Genomic DNA, 21,881 nt, shown 5'->3' on the forward strand with positions numbered 1-21,881 from the left:
CTCCACGTACCTGTCCCGCATCCTTTACACCTCCACGTACCTGTTCTGCATCCTTTACACCTCCACGTACCTGTCCCGCATCCTTTACACCTCCACGTACCTGTCCCGCATCCTTTACACCTCCACGTACCTGTTCTGCATCCTTTACACCTCCACGTACCTGTCCCGCATCCTTTACACCTCCACGTACCTGTCCCGCATCCTTTACACCTCCACGTACCTGTCCCGCATCCTTTACACCTCCACGTACCTGTCCCGCATCCTTTACACCTCCACGTACCTGTTCTGCATCCTTTACACCTCCACGTACCTGTTCTGCATACTTTACACCTCCACGTACCTGTCCCGCATCCTTTACACCTCCACGTACCTGTCCCGCACCCTTTACACCTCCACGTACCTGTCCCGCATCCTTTACACCTCCACGTACCTGTTCTGCATCCTTTACACCTCCACGTACCTGTCCCGCATCCTTTACACCTCCACGTTCCTGTTCCGCATCCTTTACACCTCCACGTTCCTGTTCCGCATCCTTTACACCTCCACGTACCTGTTCCGAATCCTTTACACCTCCACATACCTGTTCCGCATCCTTTACACCTCCACGTACCTGTTCCGAATATTTTACACCTCCACGTATACCTGCGCCGCATAATTTACACCTCCACGTACCTGTCCCGCATCATTTAACCTATTATTGAGCTGTTTAGAGAAATCCACCTGAACACTGACATGTCTATATTGGCCAAATTATGCCATTTAAACATTTTTAAGTACATGATAATTCATTGTGAGTGGTTTTTCCAGAGGTTCTGCACTTTGTCCTGTCATTTTTACTATAAGATAAAGATTTTCTCTACCATTTCACCTGTTCATGAGGGTGCACACAATAAACGTGATTTTCCTCCGAAAAATCAATGCGAGTTTGGCGTTGGATTGCAAATGTAGGGCCTGATTCAGAGCCGTTTGCTATTTGCGGTCGTTCGTTCAAAAACAAGGGGGTGGCTATTCAAATGATCCGTTCGCAAATTGCAGTCTGTTCACACCTCTAAGTCTGAACGAGCGAGCAAAACATACGCTTGTTTATTTGATAAAATCGCCCCCTGGCCGCTCGCACCATACGTCATGTCCGCTATTTATTAGATTAATCGAGTACATCGTACAGCGTATGAACTGCATCGCTATTCTTGTGGTTGGTTTTTTCAACCGCTATTTTGCGAGCAGTTCTGAGTTAAAAAAAAACCAAGTGACGTGGTCAATGACGCTGCTGTATTAATTATGCACTCCCTTAAAACGCCCGTTTTGACCTTTAAGCACGCCTGTGTTCGAATTCCACTCCCCCGTTTTCAAGCACCTTCCCCTGTTACCACCCACATACGCCTCATTCTGTCACTCAAAATAGCAGGCACTCGCTATATAGCATACAAACGATTTTCGGCCGCACTGACTTGTTCGCGCATGCGTACTAAAAACCGTACGCATGCGCAGATGTGCGAACATCGCTCGGAACGGTAATTCGCAGTGCGAGCTCTCCGAGAGAACGTATCACTGGACCCAACTCGCCAGTGCGAGCTCTCCGAGAGAACGTATCACTGGACCCAACTCGCACCTAACAGGATTGAGCCCTTACAGTGATATGGAGTTTTGTGAGTCTGGTTGTACATAAAGGGCCTGATTCACAGACGTGCAAAGCGGGCGCATCCGCAATTGTTTGCCCTGCGCATGTGTCAGAGGTGAAAATTCACATCTTTGTACTGGTCCAGTGATAGACAAAGCAGGCAGCAATGTTTTGTGTGCATCTGTCCTGTAAACTCTCCGTTCTTGCATAGTTCCCAGGGGATGGGTGGGGGTAGACCTCATGGCTGCGAGTTGGAAAGGGGCCCATCTCGGTAATGGAGAGGGGTGCATATTTGGAGCCATCGAGAACCTGCACAGCGTATGGGAGCACTGTATTGCAGCATACATAGTACCCAAAAGCACATTTTATTCGTCAGGCCTAAAGGAGTTATCTTGCTTATAAAAAGTTTTTTTTATTGTTTTATTCTCAGGGCTTTGATTGCACTAGGTCAGTACCACTCTGGACCTGCTGGCAGTGTGATAGATGTTCTGTTCAGCTCTTCTGAGCCCAGCTGCTCGGCACCATCCGGTAAGACCATCTCTGAATTGTATGCTGTCATTCTCAGTTTTATTATCAAACGGATTCCAAAAGGAGGAAAGAAAAATATACATCGGAATTGGTTCCTAAAGTCATACACTACAGTCACAAGTGGTAGAACACCCCCATTATTCCAGTCTTTGTTCAAATTTACACAGTTTCAATGTACTGTGAAACGTAGAACAAATAAACATACGGAGAGAGAAAAAAAAAAAATCATAGAATCATTTTGTTTAACAAAATTTAATCTGAATTTTTGACACCCCAATGAGCCACCTCTTGCATGTATAACTGCCGAGCACACCCATTGAAGTTTTTCCCAACACTGTTTCAGAAGTTCCGACAAATGTGTTGCACTCGTAGGTTGCTTTTGCTTTCACCCTTCTGCCCAGTTCATCCCAAACCAGCTCGATGAGGTTTAAGTCGGGAGACTGTGCTGGCCATTGTATGATTTGGTGCCTACATATCTTGTTCTTTTCCTCAAAGGTAGTTATGTTTTGGTTCATTATCTTGCTGTAGGATGACTTCTTGACCAACTAGGCATTTACTTGAGGGTATTGCATGGCGCTGCAAAATGCTGTGGTAGCCCTTTTCGCTAAGGGTGCAAGTTGCTGTCTTGAGAACCAACATGGGCTGTTTTGCTATTAAAAGCTTGCCCTTTTCAATTTTGGGCGTTAACACTCCGAACATAGGCCCCGATTCAGAGCCGGACGCTCTGACAGAGCGCTCGCTCTGAATCGGGGCCGAGCTATTTTTTTTTTTTTGAACGTCCTCCTGGCCACTCGCATAAATGTGGGTGACCACCCACAGCTATAGCGAGCGGCCAGGAACATCGACAGCATGCTCCCCTTGGTACAAGACCCGGAGTGACGTAGTGCCCGTCGCTATCCGGGTCTCGCGCATGCGCACGACGGAGCCGGCTCCGTCATGCGCACTGGGCCACCATCGACCCGGTTGCAAGCGCTTAGCGCTTGTGACCGGGTCTGAATCAGGCCCATAAATCCTGCACACTGAGGAACAATCCGTTCAACTACTCGATGGCAAACGAAAACCCTGCATTATGAGCCAAAGATTTCACATTTTGCTTTATTGAACCATAAGCATAGGTGTATTTATAAGGGGTGCAGTGCACTTGGGCCCCTGGGTGCAGGGGGCCCCGGCACTGCATACCCAGATTATACTTGCCTTGTGCCGGCAAGCGATTCCCTCTTCTTCCGCAAGTGCCAGAGCCTCGGCTCTCTTATCCACATGCACCATCTTCCCAAATATGGTGCAGCGGAGGAGGAGGGACCCACTTTCCGGCGCACAAGGTAAGATGTGTGGCTGGGGGGGGAGTGCTCCTCAGAGGAGGGGGGCGTGCAACGGGCCTCCTCTGGCATTAATACGCCCCTGCCCCTAAGACTTTTTTCCAGTCTTCAGTAGTCTACTGGCGGTGCCTCGTGGCCCAGGCAAGCTTCTTTTTCATTGCTGCAGAACAGCAGTGAATTCTTAACCCATTAGTTGTACCCTGAAAAAACTTTTTTTTTAATAACTGCATTTCACAATATTTTTCAGTTTTTGCTAACTTTTTTTTTTTACCTCCTAGCATTTCAGGTTATTCAGTGGACTTGAATTGCTTAAATTTCAATAAAAAACTGAAAAGTAGGGCTATCCTAAAACCTCTGGCCGGTAGTGTACACAATTTAAGATCTTTTAATTCATCTTGATGAGTAAAAGTGGAAAGAAAATGAATGCATATTTAGTGCTGCAATGGAAAGAACATTTCCCGAGGCTCAGATGGTCGTTCAAATGAAACTTGGTCATCACTAAAACAAGTAGATGACTCCAGTGCACACTGTGATACAATTATCAAAGTATTACGGTATTTCCAGGGCATAATTACGGAGATCTCATTTACAATATAATAGTACAATAAATCCTAAACACAGATAATCACATGAAATGAGGTGAAATTCCAAAATTATTATTATTATTAGTATCCTTTATTTATATGGCGCCACAAGGGTTCCGCAGCGCCTTACATAGTACAGAAACATAGTACATAAACAGTTGAACAGAACAAGAAAACCGTGTCATACAGTTTAAGACACTACAAGACAAGTACATGGTATATAAACACTGCTGCAACAGAAACAGGATGGCAAAAGTCACGGGTTAGGTGCTTTTGAGTATAGAGCAGATAGTATAAGTAAAGAAAGGATAAGCACAAGAGGATAGAGGGCCCTGCTCGTGAGAGCTTACATTCTAAAGGGGATGGGCAGACAGACAGGGGTGACACAGATGGGGTAGACAGTGAGCGTGGGACAGAGGGTTAGGATGACAGATGGCTGGATTCCTATTTTACAGTATGTGTGGAAGTCATTTGAATTAAGATTTACGCCACTGACATTCTACTTTAAGAGGCAGTTTTTGTAGGTGTTTGTGGAGAGCCATGGCTGTTATATCAGTTTACGTGAAGTCTGACGGGTGGCAGAAGCCACTTTATGTGGGGCTATTTAGAGTGTGGGGTTAACGTGTGAACCAGCAGTCTCAGGTAAATGTCGAAATTGGTGAAAGCAGTTATTGTAAAGAGATGTTCAGATGTAAAATAATAAGTTGTGATCAAGTGTGAATTCTATAAGGCACATTTATTGATTTGGAGGGTGATGGGAGACATGTGAGGTTTGCAGGATATATATTCCATAGTAAATCCGCTGCATGTGTGAGGGGCCTGGATTTGGTGATATGTCACCAGATAATAAAAGCAGAAGGATGGAGAAGTAGATATAGTTGTAGGTGTGTAAAAATTTTTTATAGTGACACAATGAGGCTGTAATTGTCAATTTTTGATGAAAAGAAAGCTCATTAGTTTTTAGAGGAGGTGAGTGACTCAATAGGGCGGCAGTGTGCCCAGAGAGGGGAGATGCAGGGAAAGTTAGGGATGTTATATCCTTGGAGAAAATACAAAGGAGAGAGTTGATAAAAAGAAATGTGTAGTACATGGTGAGTTTTAGGTTTGTTATTTTTAGACAAATTTTAAAGCAATCAGTTTCTTAATCTGAAATTACCTTAGATGTTGGTCAATGTTTGTTCAACTGGTTGATTAACTGTTAAGTAATCACACTTTGTGCCTTTAACACTTGGTGTTTTTAACCCCAGCTGCAAACAGCCCCAGCTGCCCCTAGACTGAATATAGAGGAGTGGTATCCTTGATTAAGACGGGCTACAACTGACTCAATTGCTCTGCTGATCAAAGGAGATAACTTGCTCTGAGTTGGAGCAAAAGCCAGGCCAGATATATACCATAAACTATGCTTCACTGAACAATATAGACTATACATGTAAAAACAATTCTATGCAAGAGATGAAATATCACATACATTTAAAAACTGCACATGATTGCATGAATGTCTATGCAGAGTATATATGCAGTAGGCAGGATGAGAGATGAAATATCACATACATTTAAAAACTGCACATGATTGCATGAAGGTCTATGCAGAGTATATATGCAGTAGGCAGGATGAGAGATGAAATATCACATACATTTAAAAACTGCACATGATTGCATGAAGGTCTATGCAGAGTATATATGCAGTAGGCAGGATGAGAGATGAAATATCACATACCTGAGGGATGAAATGAAATAAACAGATGATTAGTCCATATTCATGCAGGGTAACTGTTTGATTAACTGTTAAGTAATCACACTTTGTGCCTTTAACACTTGGTGTTTTTAACCCCAGCTGCAAACAGCCCCAGCTGCCCCTAGACTGAATATAGAGGAGTGGTATCCTTGATTAAGACAGGCTGCAAAATAGACTTAAACATGCGTGTGAGATGTATGTAGTACAGTTTGAAATGCAGTAGTCTGAAAATAAAGTAGATAATCTTATTGTGTACAACCCTTTCCATGCAGGAACTTGTACAGGATAATTGACAGGTCTTGTAGCTGTAGTCACTACATTCTGACGAGCCAAGAGATAGGCAACTCTTTCTTGAAAGCGAGGGACCCAAAAGAGAAATAAAAAGCCCCCAGTGGCAAACGCAGGATTTGAAAGGGGGGTTTCCAAATAATTGGTTACAGAACCAATGACAAAAAAGTCTAACCAGAATAATACTGCAACATACACCTGTTTGTGTACTTCAAGTGTTTTAATATAAATGACAATAAAATTAGTTCTGCTGAGCAATAATAGACATCTGCGTGAGCGAGGCCGAAGGCAAACGCAAGGAAAAATAGATGCATTAACTAGAGCTGCCATCAGAAATTAAAGTATGTGGCTTCACCCCCCCCTCTCCATAGACAGATGGTACCCCCAGCCCCTCATACTCAGACAGCACAGCCACCATGTCCATTCCCACCCCAGCACTACCCCTACACACAGACAGCACCCCCGACCCCCATACACAAATAGCACAGCCACCATGTCATTCCCACCCCAGCACCACCCCTACATAGACAGACAGTACTACCACCTCCTCCTCTCCCCTCCCTGCCTCCCGACTATCATGCTGATGACTGGCTTTTACCGGCACCTGCCCGCTCACCCCATACAGGCGTGAGTGAACAACTTTACCTGCGCCTGCACTGTGTAGCCGTCTCGGAGGACACAGGACACTCGCCGCTTATCCCATGTGACAGAGCAGCCTGAGAGGAGCAGCTGAGAGCAGCTCCCCCTAGCTGCCAGCTGCGGCCAGCCTCTCACACGCCGGAGCTCTGCAGCCACGCAGTGAGTGAGTGACATACTGTACTGCGGTGGCTGCGCTGCTCCGGCGGCGATGTTCTAAAGTAAAATATAAAAAATTGAAATAGGAAGCTGTGATAAATCGGCAGCTAGGGGGGGTTTCTAGGTACTCGGAAACCCCCCCTGCGTGCGTGAGTGGCCCCCATCCCACTAATGGCCTCTATAAGTCTGTCCCTTCTATTGTAGGTATGGGACAGGGCGAGGAAATGTTTTTCTTTATTTGTAAGGGGCTCCTAAATGGGAATCATGGTCAATGTTTTCTTAAGCCCAATTACCTCTTTTATTCCAGTTATTCCAAATAAAGGACAGGTGAGGAAGGGTTAGAGGTGGCATTGATGGAGTGAGGCTCCTGGCATATTCCTAGTTACATTTACTAGATGGTGAGCTGCCATCTTTCTGATTCTGTGGCACTCGGCTAATCTCCTGGCACTGTTAGTGGCATCAGATGCAAGACAATGGCGTTCAATGGGTCTGTCATTGTACAGCAATCTCATTGGCCAGGTAAGATTGGGCCCGGTGAAATCTATCCCTGAGGATTGTTTGATCTTAGGGCTCTTAGGGTATAATTCTCTTCAGAGTCCTCCATTTGCTCATAACCCCCTGGTGCAGCAGATACTCCCAGCCCATTAGGGCAGCAGAGCTATACTGATTATAGTAATTGTATGTTATCTGACCAAGGGGGGATGTAGCAAGCCTCCTAAAGACTGGAAGAGTGGACGTGTGGAGAAATTGTCCATGGCAACCAATCGGCTTCTGGCTAGCATTTATCAAGTACATTCTATAAAATGATACGTAGAAGATGATTGGTTGCTATGGGCAACTTCTCCACTTGTCCGCATCTCTACTCTTTAGATTGCATGACACTGTTCATCAGGCCCGGGGCCTTATAAGTCATCATTCATTTTTCTGGCTCTAGGACCTTTTTCTGCTAGCCTCATCTGGCAAGCAGGGTGCCTAGAATGGCATGCTGCAGCCAGAATCTATGCAGCAGTGCAGCCTGGAGCGTCCTTAGGACGCTTCATACAGTCTCACTGCTGCCCTTACAGCTCCCCGGAGCATCCTCATTAGGGGGCGTGGCCTGCATCGGGCCCGCAAATAGTGTTATAAATCTCAAAATGGCCGTCGGCAGAAAAAAGGTTCCCCACCCCTGCCCTAGTGAGTGAACTGTACTGTTAGCTCACAAAACCTGACTGTTAGTTCCTCAGAACCCAGTTTTACTAACTTTGCTCATCATGACTATTCTCTGTAATTGTCACACCCGTGGGCCCTTTAAGGATTGAATACTGCTTTTGCCTTTCAAACTTTAAGAGGGGGCCCCTCATCTGTGTATCCTGGCCAGCCGGAGGGAGTAGAGTTTGGCAAACATAGCTAGGTCTCCCAAGGCTCCTGGTAACCTTGTCTGTTTACGTGCAGATAGCTGGCAACATACCGATGGCTGGAATAATCTGGTCAACAGTAGACGCGTAACATGTCCAAAGAGTTTTGGGTAGAATTATCCTTTAATATAATACAGCATAGTAAAACTGCCAGCTCTAGCGGTCATTTCTACTAGACAGGGAAATCCGGGATTATTTTTAGCAAAATGCCATGAAGTAAGTCTGAAGGATACAGGCATTCCTGGTATCTTGTTACTGTCAAAACTTAGATGAAACATGAATGTTGGTGAAAGGAGTAGTCAGGGTTGGACTGGCACACAGGAGTACAGGGGAAATCCCCGTTGGGTTCCACTGCCTAAGGGCCCACCCCCCTCTTCAAGGTGTCAGGTTCCAGACCTCAAATTATACATTGTTACTCTACTAGATGGTCAGTTATCTATGGAGCAGTACCACTGATCAATATGGGTGATTGGTTCCCTTCTATACAATCTACACCTATTGATTAGCCAAGCATTTTGGGTGACTGGCCACACCCCCTCTGATGGATAACCACACCCCTTAAGCTTGGGCCCCTACCACTGCATTCCCTGGTGGGCACTTCATGCCCCAGTCCAACACTGGGAGTAGTATTGGCAAGTAGGGAGGAAGACAGAAAAGTTACATCTGTGATGAGCCAAATGTAATTGTTCAATGCGCTGGGGTGATGGTTTCAGTTATGTAAGCCATGCACTGTAGTGTCCAACTTTAAAATATGATCCCATACATTGAATGCATACAGATGAGTCATTGCTCATCTAGGCTCATTACGCCATGCAGCACGATATGCCTGGCGTGAGTGAACCGCCAGGTCCTGTGCAACTCAGCTAGCGTTCGGCGACTTTTTTCTTCGCATTGTGTATAAGTCACAATGCGATTCAACTAGGGCGCACCGGCAGACTGTGCTGATTAATTTAATACGTGACACTTGTATATCTGTGCGCGACTGAGTCTGTAAATGGAGCTTAACTTGGAAAAAAAGCTGCGGCTCCTGCATCATAGCACTTTGCATGGCGATTTGCATCACATTGGGATTTAGACGCATTTTCGGCCAAAAAAAAGATGCCCGGTGCTGGCAAAGTCTCATGGGACCAGGCGCGCCGAGAGTGGCTGTTTGGCACAACTGCAGCAAAGTCGATTGAGGACATATCTGTAGATGTTCACGTATGATGTGTATGACCTGTAAAATAGACACAATTGCACATATATAGATAGATGTGTCTGCATGCACTGTTGCTGCAGTCACACCAAAGAGCCCTTCTCAAGTCCTATGTGACTCTACTTGTGCAGAGCGTGTGTTTGGTTAATTTGATATGCGACGCATATATCTGTGTGTGACTGAGGGGTATATTTACTAAAGTGCCGGTTTTTAGAAGTGGGGTTGTTACCCATATTTATCTAGCATCTTCTAGAATATAATAGATAGAACCTGATTGGTTGCTATGGGCAACATCTCCCCTTCTAAAAATCCTAAGTATACCCCTGAGTCTCTGAATCTGTATACTAAGTGCTACGATGCAGTGACCACATGGTGTTGAGGCTCAGTGTATGAGGAGTCAGGACACGTGTAGGCCGTGCCATTCCTTCTATTTCTAGCTCTTTGTAAATTACCCTAATTTTTTCACTATTTCACAGCTGGCTCCGTCTGAGGTAAAAAACATATTCATTGTAGGATAAAACAAGCCTTTATTTTAAAACCTGAAATAAAAAGCTATACAATATCAGAGTGATTTGTATATTCTAAGGGTGATATTATATTCACCTTGAATGCAAATTATTATTGTCCTTTTTTTTTCCATTCATTTATTATTTTGTAAATAATTCAGAATAATTTCCTATCCTGTATAATTTCATGGATATACTGTACAATAAATTATTTTTGATTTAGGGATGGTAAGTGCGCTCAAATGACCCCCTTCTATAGTGAATGAATGTCGATTCAGTATCAATGTTGTATTGAGGTAGTTTATTGGCAACATAAAATTAAAATAAAAATCAATAGTGTCACAGTGCAGAGGACCTGTGAAACCCAGTTGGTAGGATAAAATGGAATGATTGTGCAGAGTTGTGAATGTCACAATGAGCACATGGTGATGAATAATAGTCTTATAGATATATTGGGAGTGTGTGACCAGGGTAGGAGGGAGAAACGTAGCTCAGTCAATAGGTGAGTAATGATGGTGACTGCGGCGTCCCGCTAGTCAGTATGACAGTGCCTGCTGAAAATGGGTAAAGATGGCGGTGCCCGGGATGCAGTGTTCTGAGGGGTGACCGATCGGGTGCCGGAGATGCTAGGGATAGGGGTCTCCTGGCTGAACAGTCCGGTGGTGGTGCGGAACGGCGACGCCTGTCCGGGTGAGCGGACGAGCACCGCCGGCGCACGATGGCGGGCTGCGTGTGCCTGGGGAGGAGGTGTAGCGGTGTAGGTTCGTGACACCAGGGACCGCACTCCTCCTCCGTTAAGGAGACTTACCTCCCTGTCGTCTCGACGGCGCCTCAGTGTGTCCCCTTGCTGGCCTCAGCTTTATTGGAGTCCTCTCGTCTGTGGCTGGTGCTTCCGGGTCACGTGAGCTGTCTTGGGCTGGTTAGTGATGAACGCTGTGGTGGGGGGTGGTGCGCGCACTGATAGATGGCTCCTGGTCACTCTCCGTAGAATATAATGAAGGTGTATTTTTACATTTGTATGTATTACTGTATAAGTTTCTGTGTACTAGTTGTTACATGTGTATTTTTGAAAATAATTTCCAAGTGAATTTAGGGGTCTATTTACTAAGCTGTGTTAGGAGATAACGTGAATGGTGATAAGGTACCAGCCAATCAGCTCCTAACTGCCATGTCACAGGCTGTGTTTGAAAAATGGCAGTTAGGATCTGATTGGCTGGTACCTTATCACCATTCACGTTATCTCCTAACACAGCTTAGTAAATAGGCCCCTTAGTCAGTGATCTTAACTGATTAATATATAGCAGGAAGAGTGGGTATTACACAGGCTGACACTTTGAAGAAGTTAAAGAATAAAATATGGCCGTGTTACAAGGAAGGATCACATAATAAATATGCTTCTCGTTACAATAACCCTCACTTTGTTCACTTTTCATTTTACCCCTCATCAGGACCTGTGGAATTTCTCAATCCATCCTTGGACGAGTCACAAAAGGAAGCTGTCGTTTTTTCTCTCAACCAGAGGGAAATTACGATTATTCACGGCCCCCCTGGCACTGGTAAAACAACGACGGTGGTGGAAATTGTCTTGCAAGCTGTGAAGCAAGGACTAAAGGTGAGAATTGGGCTTTCGCTGTGCTGATTAGAACTTGATGTTCTCATGTAAGTAACTCTTTGTTGTATCATAAGGCTGAAGTCAGTCCCTTTCATTAGGACCCCCGCAGCAGAGAAAAACGGTGCTGTGTGCGTTGGCTCCGGGGTAGCACATGGTAATGCAGATTCAATGTAAAACACTTTGTGAATCAAATGTCTTTTTTATTGTTTTTTACATAACACAAAGAAAAAAAAAACACAAAGCAAGAAAAAAACAAACATAAAGCAGATTCAAGATACAAAGAAGTGTGCCATTATCCCGACAAACCAAACGCATATCATACACAGAGGGTCCATATACATAGACAATACGAAACAGAAAATTAGAAAAGACAAATGAATATCAAAAATTGAGTGAGTAGGAAGGACTGGTTGTTCCTGGGCTCCACCAGCACCAGGAACATCCCCTTCGGCAGGAAAAAGAACATACCTGGAAGTAGTTTGTCTGCCCCTTGCAGTTAGTGTACATAACCTCTCGTGCGGCATAGTAATATTAACAAGCGTTATCCACTGATTCACCTGTGGGGCTGCGCTCGTCATCCAAGACCTGGCAATAATACCTTTAGCCAGAGTTACCAGGCCAAATACGTATTTATATATTACTTTAGAAAAGTGTTCCTCTAAAGTAAGAGCATATAAGCAGTTTTTTGCACCCCTTCTCCACCAAAATCCCGGGTCTGTCCCGAGATTTGGAACACATGGCCTGATTCAGAGGCGCTCGCTCTGAATCAGGGCAGGCGCTGGTTTTTTTAGGAGCGGCTTCCTGGCCGCTCACATAGCTGTGGGTGACCACCCACAGCTATAGCGAGCGGCTTTGATGATGGTTGCGATGGTCAAGACATCAGGCTTGCGACGAGACCCTTGTGGTAGGGTCTCGTGGCCGCAAGCCCCAGAGAGCTTCTGACTCAAATAGAGCCGGAAGCTCTCCCACTGACATCACTGGTGATGTCAGTGGGGCCGCCCACAAACGGCAGGCGTTCGCATGGGAACGCCTCAGTTTGTGAAGCCACCCCCAAGCCACGCCTACAAAATGGGCGAGCTGTCGATCAACATCGACAGCCGCCCCTTTTGTAGTGAGTCCCGGAGCAAGTGCCTTTTGTGCTCGCTCCGGGGCTCACGCGTGCGCACTGGGCCACCATCGACCCGCTTGCGAGCGGGTCTGAATCAGGCCCACACTCCCAAGCCAGGTCAGACCCGAGATTTACCCCATTCCCACTGCGGCGCTGACCCAGGAAAATCCCGGGTCGGCGGCATTCACACTGCACGCGGATGCAGTGCCGGCACTTGGAGATGTCATCACCAATGGCCCGGAAATTCTAGCTCTCCACTGAACGCTAGAACGGAGCGGACCAGCGGCCAGGGGAGGTGGTCCTTACCCGGGGGGAAAAGGACCACCCAATCAGCACCTAATCAGCATGCTGTAAACGGGTCACGGGTCGGAAGACCTGGGTTACCCGTTTCCACTGAGCATGACCAGGGTTTTACCCATATAAAACCCTGCTCGAGACCCAGAAGAAATGCTGGGTCAATCGACCCGGTATTTTTTTTCCTAGGAGCCTTTTTCACTGTGCTGCTACCCGGGGTGACACGGCAATAATCCGGGTATTTTGGCAAGTGTAAAAAGGGTATAAGGGAGGTAAAGTATGACAAATACAGCTCCAGACCTGCTCCCAGAAATGTGCCACCCCTGAACAGCCCAACAAAAGGTGCCAGAAGGAACAACCCACTTCCCCACATTTTGGGCACCTGGATGTGCTCCGAACCCCCATACGAAATAGGCCCCCTGGCTTGCAGTAGACAATATGAATAATGTATAAATGACCCTCTTGAAACCTAGCACAGGCTGTAGCGTCTTGAGGCTACCCAGCATGTAAGACCACTCCTCATCTAGAAGGCTGTAAAACCTTTTCTGATTGAAGAGCTAGTCCTAATGTCATTGTACGCAGCTCGTAGTTGGTGATGCAACATGTTTGTCTGAAGTCACCTGGGCCAAACAGAAAACACTGACTAACTTGTTAGTGAAAACAAAACCTGGCTGCACACAATTGTGGGACCATCTTGGTTATGGTATCTGTATGAGAGAGAGGGGTAAATATAAGATGGTCATATCAATTAAAAAAACCATAAAGCACATGCCGCCTCGGTACACTAGAGCACATGTACACTCTGCATACCGGACATGCTATATATGAACAGCTCGGTTAGGTTTTGGACGCCACTATCCTCACTCTATGGGGTAAATTAATCAAACAATTTAGAGAAAACAAATGGAGACGTTTCCCGTAGCAACCAAAACGGATTTTACAGTAGCTATCATTTATCTGTCATATTGTATAAAATGACAGCTATAATCTAATTGGTTGCTATGGGCACCATCTCCAATTGTACACTTTAGAAGGTTTGATAAATCTCCCCTATGGGCACATTCAGTAGTACATTTGTGCTGGCATGCTCTGAGTTTATTGTGTAACTCCATTGCAGTCCATATTTTAAGGATATCCATGCTTGAGCACTGGTGCCTTAATTTGTACCTCAGTCAATTTGATTTGACCATCTGGACTCAAGCATGGATAACCTTAAAACCTGGACTGTAATGGCAGAGTTTGGGAACCACTGGTGTAATGGATCAGAGACTTAGCCAGATGGTGAAACAGTCAACTCTTCTTATCTAAATAATGGAAAAGCTAAATCACAGGTTCTCAAACTCGGTCCTCAGGACCCCAAACGGTGCATGTTTTCCATGTCTCCTCACAGGATTACAAGTGAAATAATTAGCTCCACCTGTGGATCTGTGTGGGGTCCTGAGGACCGAGTTAGAGAAACATTTAGCTCAGTGGTTCTCTGTTTGTTTCACATGGAGTAGTATACTACAGACCACCATGTTGGGGATTGAAGTTTCCAATTTAAGAAGAAGAATGCAAATTATTCACAGGAGGCCCAGAAAATGCCATCTTTTCAACCTATAAGTCAGGGATTGGATTCTTTGTTGCCCCTTAAGATTCAAATCACTTATATCTCTTTTCCACTAAAGTTCCCGGTCTGACCCAGGATTTGGAACACAGGGCCTGATTCAGAGCCGAACGCTCTGACCAGAGCGCTCGCTCTGAATCAGGGCACTCCTCCATGAAAATGGAGCGCTCGCATAGCTGTGGGTGACCACCCACAGCATATGCGAGCGTCCATGATGATGGTCGCGATGGTCTTGACCATCGGGCTTGCAACGGCGACCCTGCGGTAGGGTCTCGCTGCCGCAAGCCCAGGAGTGCTTTTGGCTCTATCAGAGCCAAAATCACTCCCACTGACATCACTAGTGATGTCAGTGGGGCCGGCTTCAGACGGTAGGTGTTCCCATGGGAACGCCTCCGTCTGGCAGGCACGCCCACCAAAGGGGGCGTGCTGTCAATCAACATCGACAGCACGCCCCCTTTGGTGCGAGACCCGGAGCGATGGAGAGCCCGTCGCTCGCCGGGTCTCGCGCATGCGCACGACAGAGCTCCCTCCGTCGTGCGCATGCGCAGTGGGGGAACATCGACCCGCTTGCGAGCGTCCTGCGCTCGCAAGCGGGTCTGAATGACCCCCACAGGCCCTGATTCAGAGCCGGACGCTCTGACAGAGCGCTTGCTCTGAATCAGGGCCGTCCCTCTGTTTTTTTTAGAGCGGCCTCCTGGCCGCTCGTATAGCTGTGGGTGACCACACACAGCTATATGAGCGGCCATGATGATGATCGGGCTTGCGACGAGACCCTTGTGGTAGGGTCTAGTTGCTGCAAGCCCCAGAGAGTGCTTTTGGCTCTATTAGAGCCGAAAGCACTCCCACTGACATTACTTGTGATGTCAGTGGGGCCTGCCCCAGACGGAGGCGTTCCCAATGGAATGCCTACCGTCTGGCCAGCCACGAACCCCGGCCCGCCCACCATAGGGGGCCTGCTGTCACTCAACATCGACACCACGCCCCCTTTGGTACGAGACCCGGAGCGACGGCTTGCCCTATGCTATCCAGGTCTCGTGCATGCGCCCGACGGAGCCGGCTCCGTCGTGCGCATGCGCTCTGGGCCACCATCGACCCGCTTGCGAGCGGGTCTGAATCAGGCCCACTGTTCCAAACCAGGTCAGACCCGAGACAACCCCTTTTACACTGCAGCACCGGCCAGGGTCGATGCCATTCACACTGCACACAGGTGCAGTGTCGACGCTTGGAGAGGAGATCATCTCCTTGCCCCAGGAAAGCAGCACTCCCGATGCTGTGAATGGGTTCCGGATTTGATGACCCAGGATAACCGTTTCCACTGAACCTTACCCAGGTCCTTCTCGGGTAAAACCCTACTAGCTACCAGGGTTGGATTTCTGGGACACTGGACCTGGTTTGAGCTGCTTCCACTGACAAAAATCCTGGGTTTATGTATGTTCACATGCAAAAATCCGGGATTTTCATGTCCATGGGAAAGGGGCATTAGAAGTACTAGAAAAGGCAGCCAGGACTACAGCAGCAGCAGCAGGGATGACTATCAGGAAGCAGCACCCCTCACCTTACTTGTGTTATCAGTATAGGTGTGCTGCTTACTGTCCAATGTGTTATTTAAAAAGTAGCGCTATAGGTGTGATATGTGTAGTGTTTATGTGGTAGACTACAACACCATTGGTAAGTATTGTGTTATAATATATTGTCTCTACTGAGCCAGGCATGTGCGCTACTAGGGAAGGTCTCTGCAATCTTTTTTAGTGGTTTTATTCGCGCACTATGTAATGAGGCCCTGATTCAGAGCCAGACGCTCTGACAAAGCGCTTGCTCTGAATCAGGGCCGTCCCTGCTCATTTTTGGAGCGGCCTCCTTGCCGCTCGCATAGCTGTGGGTGACCACCCACAGCTATATCGAGCGGCCAAAATGATGGTCGCGATGGTCAAGACCATCGCGACCATCGGGCTTGCGACGAGAACCTTGCGTAGGGTCTCGCTGCCGCAAGCCCAGGAGTGCTTTTGGCTCTATCAGAGTCAAAAGCACTCCCACTGACAAAACTAGTGATGTCAGTGGGGCCGGACCCAGATGGTAGGCGTTCCCATGGGAACGCCTCTGTCTGGGCAGCCACGCCCCCAGCACGCCCACCAAAGGGGGCGTGCTGTCAATCACCATCGACAGCACGCCCCCTTTGGTGCGAGACCCTTAACGACGGCTTGGCCGTCGATATTCGGGTCTCGCGCATGCGCACGATGGAGCCGCCTCGGTCGTGCGCATGCGCACTTGGGCACCATCGACCCGCTTGCGAGCGAGTCAGAATCAGGCCCTGAGTCCCCAAAGTTTGGAATTGGACTCATTTTTACATGTCCATGTGTATATTGGAGCTGAATCTATGACCCCATTTATTAGTCCGAACCTTTAAATTGATAGGTACAATTAAGAAAGTATTTGTGTGTAAATTATAATATTATATATTTTCTCTAGTAAATAGCACATGCCCCTGCGGAAGCCCATACTGTGGGAAAGTGTAGGGACAGGAGTGTTTCATCCTTATTGAAGGTGTAGGCCGTTTCCTCCCCCCTGTAATCCAAAGTGATTTTGAGCTTTTTGGGCAGCCAAGCACCGTATCTAGGTTACTAAATTATCTTTTATATATGTATTTTTAACACATTCTCTGAGAATAAAACCATTATTTTAAATATTACACTATTATTACCTGATAGACCTTTGAGTTTTAGTGTTATCTACTGGTGATTTTCCACTTCTGTACCATGGTTAGCATTGAGGTCACATGTACCTGCATTTTGGTACACAGCGGTTTCCCAACTCTATAACGTTGTAATGAGGGAATTCAATTAATCAGCATTGAAACATTGTGCCATTCCTGAATAATGAGTCGCATCCACCTACATTGCTAGTTTTCCCTCACTCCCCATAGATGTGTGTAGGGAAACTTAGTACCGGAAGTGGCCGATATGTGTGCAGCCAGGCATTGCCGCAAGGCCGGCAGACATCGCATGCAATTGAATTCCCTCTTAATGGTATTAAATGCAGCTTCAGTTTCTATTTGAGGAGATCATGTGCGACTGAGAATTCCCTTTCAGTGTTAAATTCCCTTTCAGTGTTTAATTAAAATCATGACTGTAAAAACTCATGATACATGATATACATAGGACTTTTGCCCAAAATCAGCAGTTGAATGCAAAAACATGGCCTTTTGCTTACATTTCACAGACATGTTGTGTATAATGTACACTATGGATACAGTAATTGCTTTCCACAGTTTGTTTGCATGGGATTGTAGTCATTAGTTCGACATTTACAATTTCGACACTCGTAGTGGGCGATTCAATTTGGGTTCCCCCCACTGGGCGACTATACGATTGGACGCCCCAACGGAGCAATTCAATTGTTGTTCCGTTCAGATGCTTAAAGCCGATATGCAGTCGGGAAACTGGCGGGCATAAGCCCGACAGCCGGCTTCCCGACTGATTTATCCCGGCGAGGGTTAAATGACAGGCATCTAAATCTAGACGCCTGTCATTTTACCAACGCCGGGAGACCGGCGCCTGGCATCACGATCGAAGTGATGCTGGGCGCCGCTGCGGACAGCCGTGCGGGGGGGGGGGTTAGGTTTAGGGCTCCCGGGGGGGACTTAGGGTTAGGCACCCCCCTTAGGTTTAGGCACTTAGAGGGGGTATTAGGGTTAGGCACTGGGGGGAAGGTTAGGGTTAGGCACCCCTAAGGAGGGTTAGGGGGGTTAGGTTAGTTAATACTTACCTGAAGACAATAAGGATTTTCAGCCAGCCGCTGTCGAGATTTGAACTTGCGTCCAGTGGTAATTCATACCGATTCCCCTAAAGCCGCACGACGGGTGGTGGTGGGCAAGTGGGCGTTCTTCTCAAAGCCTCCTGAGGTGCTAGAAGAAATGTGTGCAATTTCCTTTGCTTGGGCGCCCTGATAGATCGCTATTAACTCTTTGATAGTTAATCACCAGCCAATCCTTTGTTATGTGTCAGACCCCTGTATTACAGAGTATACTCCGGGGAGACAAATCAAGACACATCCATCAGTCGTGTGTTCAAAGATTGCACCGACTGTATTACAGAAAAGCATACAACTTTATAGGCGTATCTACAAAGAGATAGATCTCAAAATGTGACATGCAGAATTACAGAAAATACAGGCATTCATTGTTCTACAAGGTTAGTATTGGGAGTACATAATTCTCTCCCTGTTCCTCATTATCCCTTTCTCAGGATGGGAGCTAAGGGAGGTTAGGATACATGCATGGGCGGCAAGGCTACATTGTCTACCCATATCTATTTGGCTATACTGCTGACCAGCTGCACATTTCATGACTTGGCCTTGAGGGTTAGTAAGAAAATCCTGCTCAACAGTTTTCAGTTATTAAAGCTTATGAATAACTTCTTCTTAAAGACACACCATCCTGTTACATAGTCTTATGTGGATAGCTTAATATCAGATTTATCAGCCCTAACCACTTATTTAGATGGGTTTAACCACTTTGCGTGGCTAAACTGTGCTTGTAGCCGCTGTGCGTGGCTGAACTGTGCTTGTAGCCGCTGTGCGTGGCTGAACTGTGCTTGTAGCCGCTGTGCGTGGCTAAACTGTGCTTGTAGCCGCTGTGCGTGGCTAAACTGTGCTTGTAGCCGCTGTGCGTGGCTGAACTGTGCTTGTAGCCGCTGTGCGTGGCTGAACTGTGCTTGTAGCCGCTGTGAGTGGCTGAACTGTGCTTGTAGCCGCTGTGAGTGGCTGAACTGTGCTTGTAGCCGCTGTGCGTGGCTGAACTGTGCTTGTAGCCGCTGTGCGTGGCTAAACTGTGCTTGTAGCCGCGTTAAATACTAATGTAAGCCTGAATGGATAAACAATTGAATTGCTCCGTCGAGAGCCTATTCTTATAGACGCCCAGCAGGGGTTGCGCAAAACAATTGAATTGCCCTGGTAATGTCGACACCACAATGTCAACAGTTATGATACCGACATTGTTAAAATATCGACAGGCAACGTGATGATTGTTGACGTGTGAAATGTCGACATTAGGGTTGGGCTTTGGCGGGAGGTTAAAGTTAGGCTGTGGGGGGGGCGGTATAGGCTTAGGCACTAGAGGGGGAGTGTTAGGGGTTAGGGATAGGAGACAATACTCTCCGTAGCTTTGCAGAATCACAGGTCTGACCCGAGAGTGACGGTCACATGATCGCCGGGACCCAGATGACACCACTGGAAATGCCGCAGACATCAGGAGCAGGAAGTCACATTTGGGCCGATATTATAACATGCCGACATTTCAAAACTGTCTACATAATGAATGTCAACACTGTCAATGACGACATTATAATAATGTTGACATTATCAGATGTGGAGGAGTGTAAGGTATTCACCACATATCTGCAAAAGGACAGCAATAGCCATGTCAGTCGTCAACTGTTGATTTTGGGCAGAAGTCCTATGTACAGCACAAGGAACTCGCAGTAACTCGCAATGATTTTACTTAGGTAAAATGATTTTTACAATTTGCCATTGGCGTTCCTCTTTAGGAGTCCCTAACGGAGCATTTAATATCTTTCTAAAGACTTTTAGTGATAAAACTGCTGAGTTGTTAAATGACAGAGTGCCACAGCTCTTAGTGTAATGGTGTGATGTTTTCTCAGTTACGTTCCTGTTTATATTGTAGCCTGGGTCATGAGAACGCTTTGTCAGCTGGGTTTAATCACGTATTATGTGACTGTACCTCGACAAACTGTTACACTCAAGTGAGTCTAAGATCTTTATTGTTTCTCCCTGAGGTTCTTTGCTGCGCTCCTTCCAATGTAGCTGTGGACAATCTGGTGGAGCGGTTGGCTGGGTACAAGGAGAGGATATTACGTCTTGGTCACCCGGCGCGCCTCCTGGAATCCTTACAGCATCACTCTTTGGATGCCTTATTGGCGCGGAGTGACAATGCGCAGATTGTGGCTGACATCCGCAAAGATATTGACCTGACCTTTGTAAGTAACAGTATGTGGTTCTTCTTTCAATGGCCTGTGTTGTTATCATGTTTCTTATAGTTAGCTATGTGGTGGTGATACTTTCTGATTGTGTTTTACATCACCTATTCCTATTACAAATATTGACTGTTTAATAATAATAATAATAATAATGTAATAATATATGTGATAAGATGTGGATATTAGAAATGACTGTAGAGTTGTGGTTCTGTGATGGGCAAAGTAGCAGGAATTTAGTTTTTGTTATGTCTGGTACAGAACTGTGAGGCTGATGAGCAGTGATGGGCACTCGGTGTCTCACTTGTGTTCATCAGCTACTTCCTTACGGTCAGATTTATTATAGCTGCTTACACTTGTTTAAAAATACCTGCTGTTATGTTATTACAGATGTGTCTTTCTTTGATTTAATGGATTGTCTTCACATATACCAAGGATGGGGAACCTCCTGCCTGGGGGCTGTATAAGGCCCTCAGAATTATTTGGTCTTGCCCTCTGAGCTTTATTCTTCTAACCTCATCTGGCTAGCAGGGTGCCTAGAATGACACACTGCAGCCATAATCTATGCAGCAATGCCGCCTGGGGCTTCCTTAGGAATCTTCAGACGGTCACACCCTGCCCTTACAGCACCCCGAAGCATCCTCAGGATGCTCCGGGCATTGCTGTAATCGCAGGCGATTGTGGCCCCACCCAATGTGACGTCACATTGAGGGGGCGTGGTCTGCACCGGGCCGGCGAATAATGTTCTATATATCAAAGTGGCCCTTGGCAGAAAAAAGGTTCCCCACCCCTGACATATACAGTAACTGAGATTTATGATGATATGCAGCCCTTATGTAGGGTAGAGAGTTGACCCTGCTGTCCCTGAAGTGTTTCATGTAGTCTAACCCTGTTCTAAAGTATAGCAATTGCATATATCCAAATTGCTCATTTATTTATATAGTGCATTTACATCAATTCTTGCACTATTTGAGCTTACAATCTATATTCCCTACCACATGTGCGCACAGGTTAATTTTTTTGTTAACCTACCAGTATATTTTTGGATTGTGGGAGGAAACTAAACAAGCAAAGGCAGAATATATAATATACAAATTCCACACAGTATGGGGTGTGGTGTGAATCGAACCCAACATCTCAGTGCTGTGAGGCAGTAATGCCAACTGTGCTGCCAGTGTATGGATTAATAAACACACTGATGGAAAGGCAAGATCACAGATTGCCCATATGACTGTACCTTGATAAACTCAAGTGAGTCTAAGGGCCAAATCCCATAATTCTTGAAATGAGGATTAGCCATGAGGCAGTGTCCGGC

General features: G+C 46.4%; 1 protein-coding gene across 1 annotated transcript in view; it reads left to right on the forward strand.

Moving 5' to 3' along the window:
- The window catches only part of IGHMBP2 (immunoglobulin mu DNA binding protein 2), a 106,939-nt gene that overhangs the window by 16,587 nt on the left and 68,471 nt on the right, over positions 1 to 21,881 (forward strand). The window contains exons 4-6 of the mRNA XM_088470394.1: positions 2,049 to 2,146; positions 11,408 to 11,571; positions 20,369 to 20,569. Of these exons, the coding sequence (XP_088326520.1) occupies positions 2,049 to 2,146; positions 11,408 to 11,571; positions 20,369 to 20,569 (463 nt within the window). The remainder of the gene's footprint in view (positions 1 to 2,048; positions 2,147 to 11,407; positions 11,572 to 20,368; positions 20,570 to 21,881) is intronic.

Source organism: Taudactylus pleione, unplaced genomic scaffold, assembly GCF_031769625.1.
Source record: "Taudactylus pleione unplaced genomic scaffold, aTauple2 ptg000100l, whole genome shotgun sequence".
Classification (NCBI taxonomy): domain Eukaryota; kingdom Metazoa; phylum Chordata; class Amphibia; order Anura; family Myobatrachidae; genus Taudactylus; species Taudactylus pleione.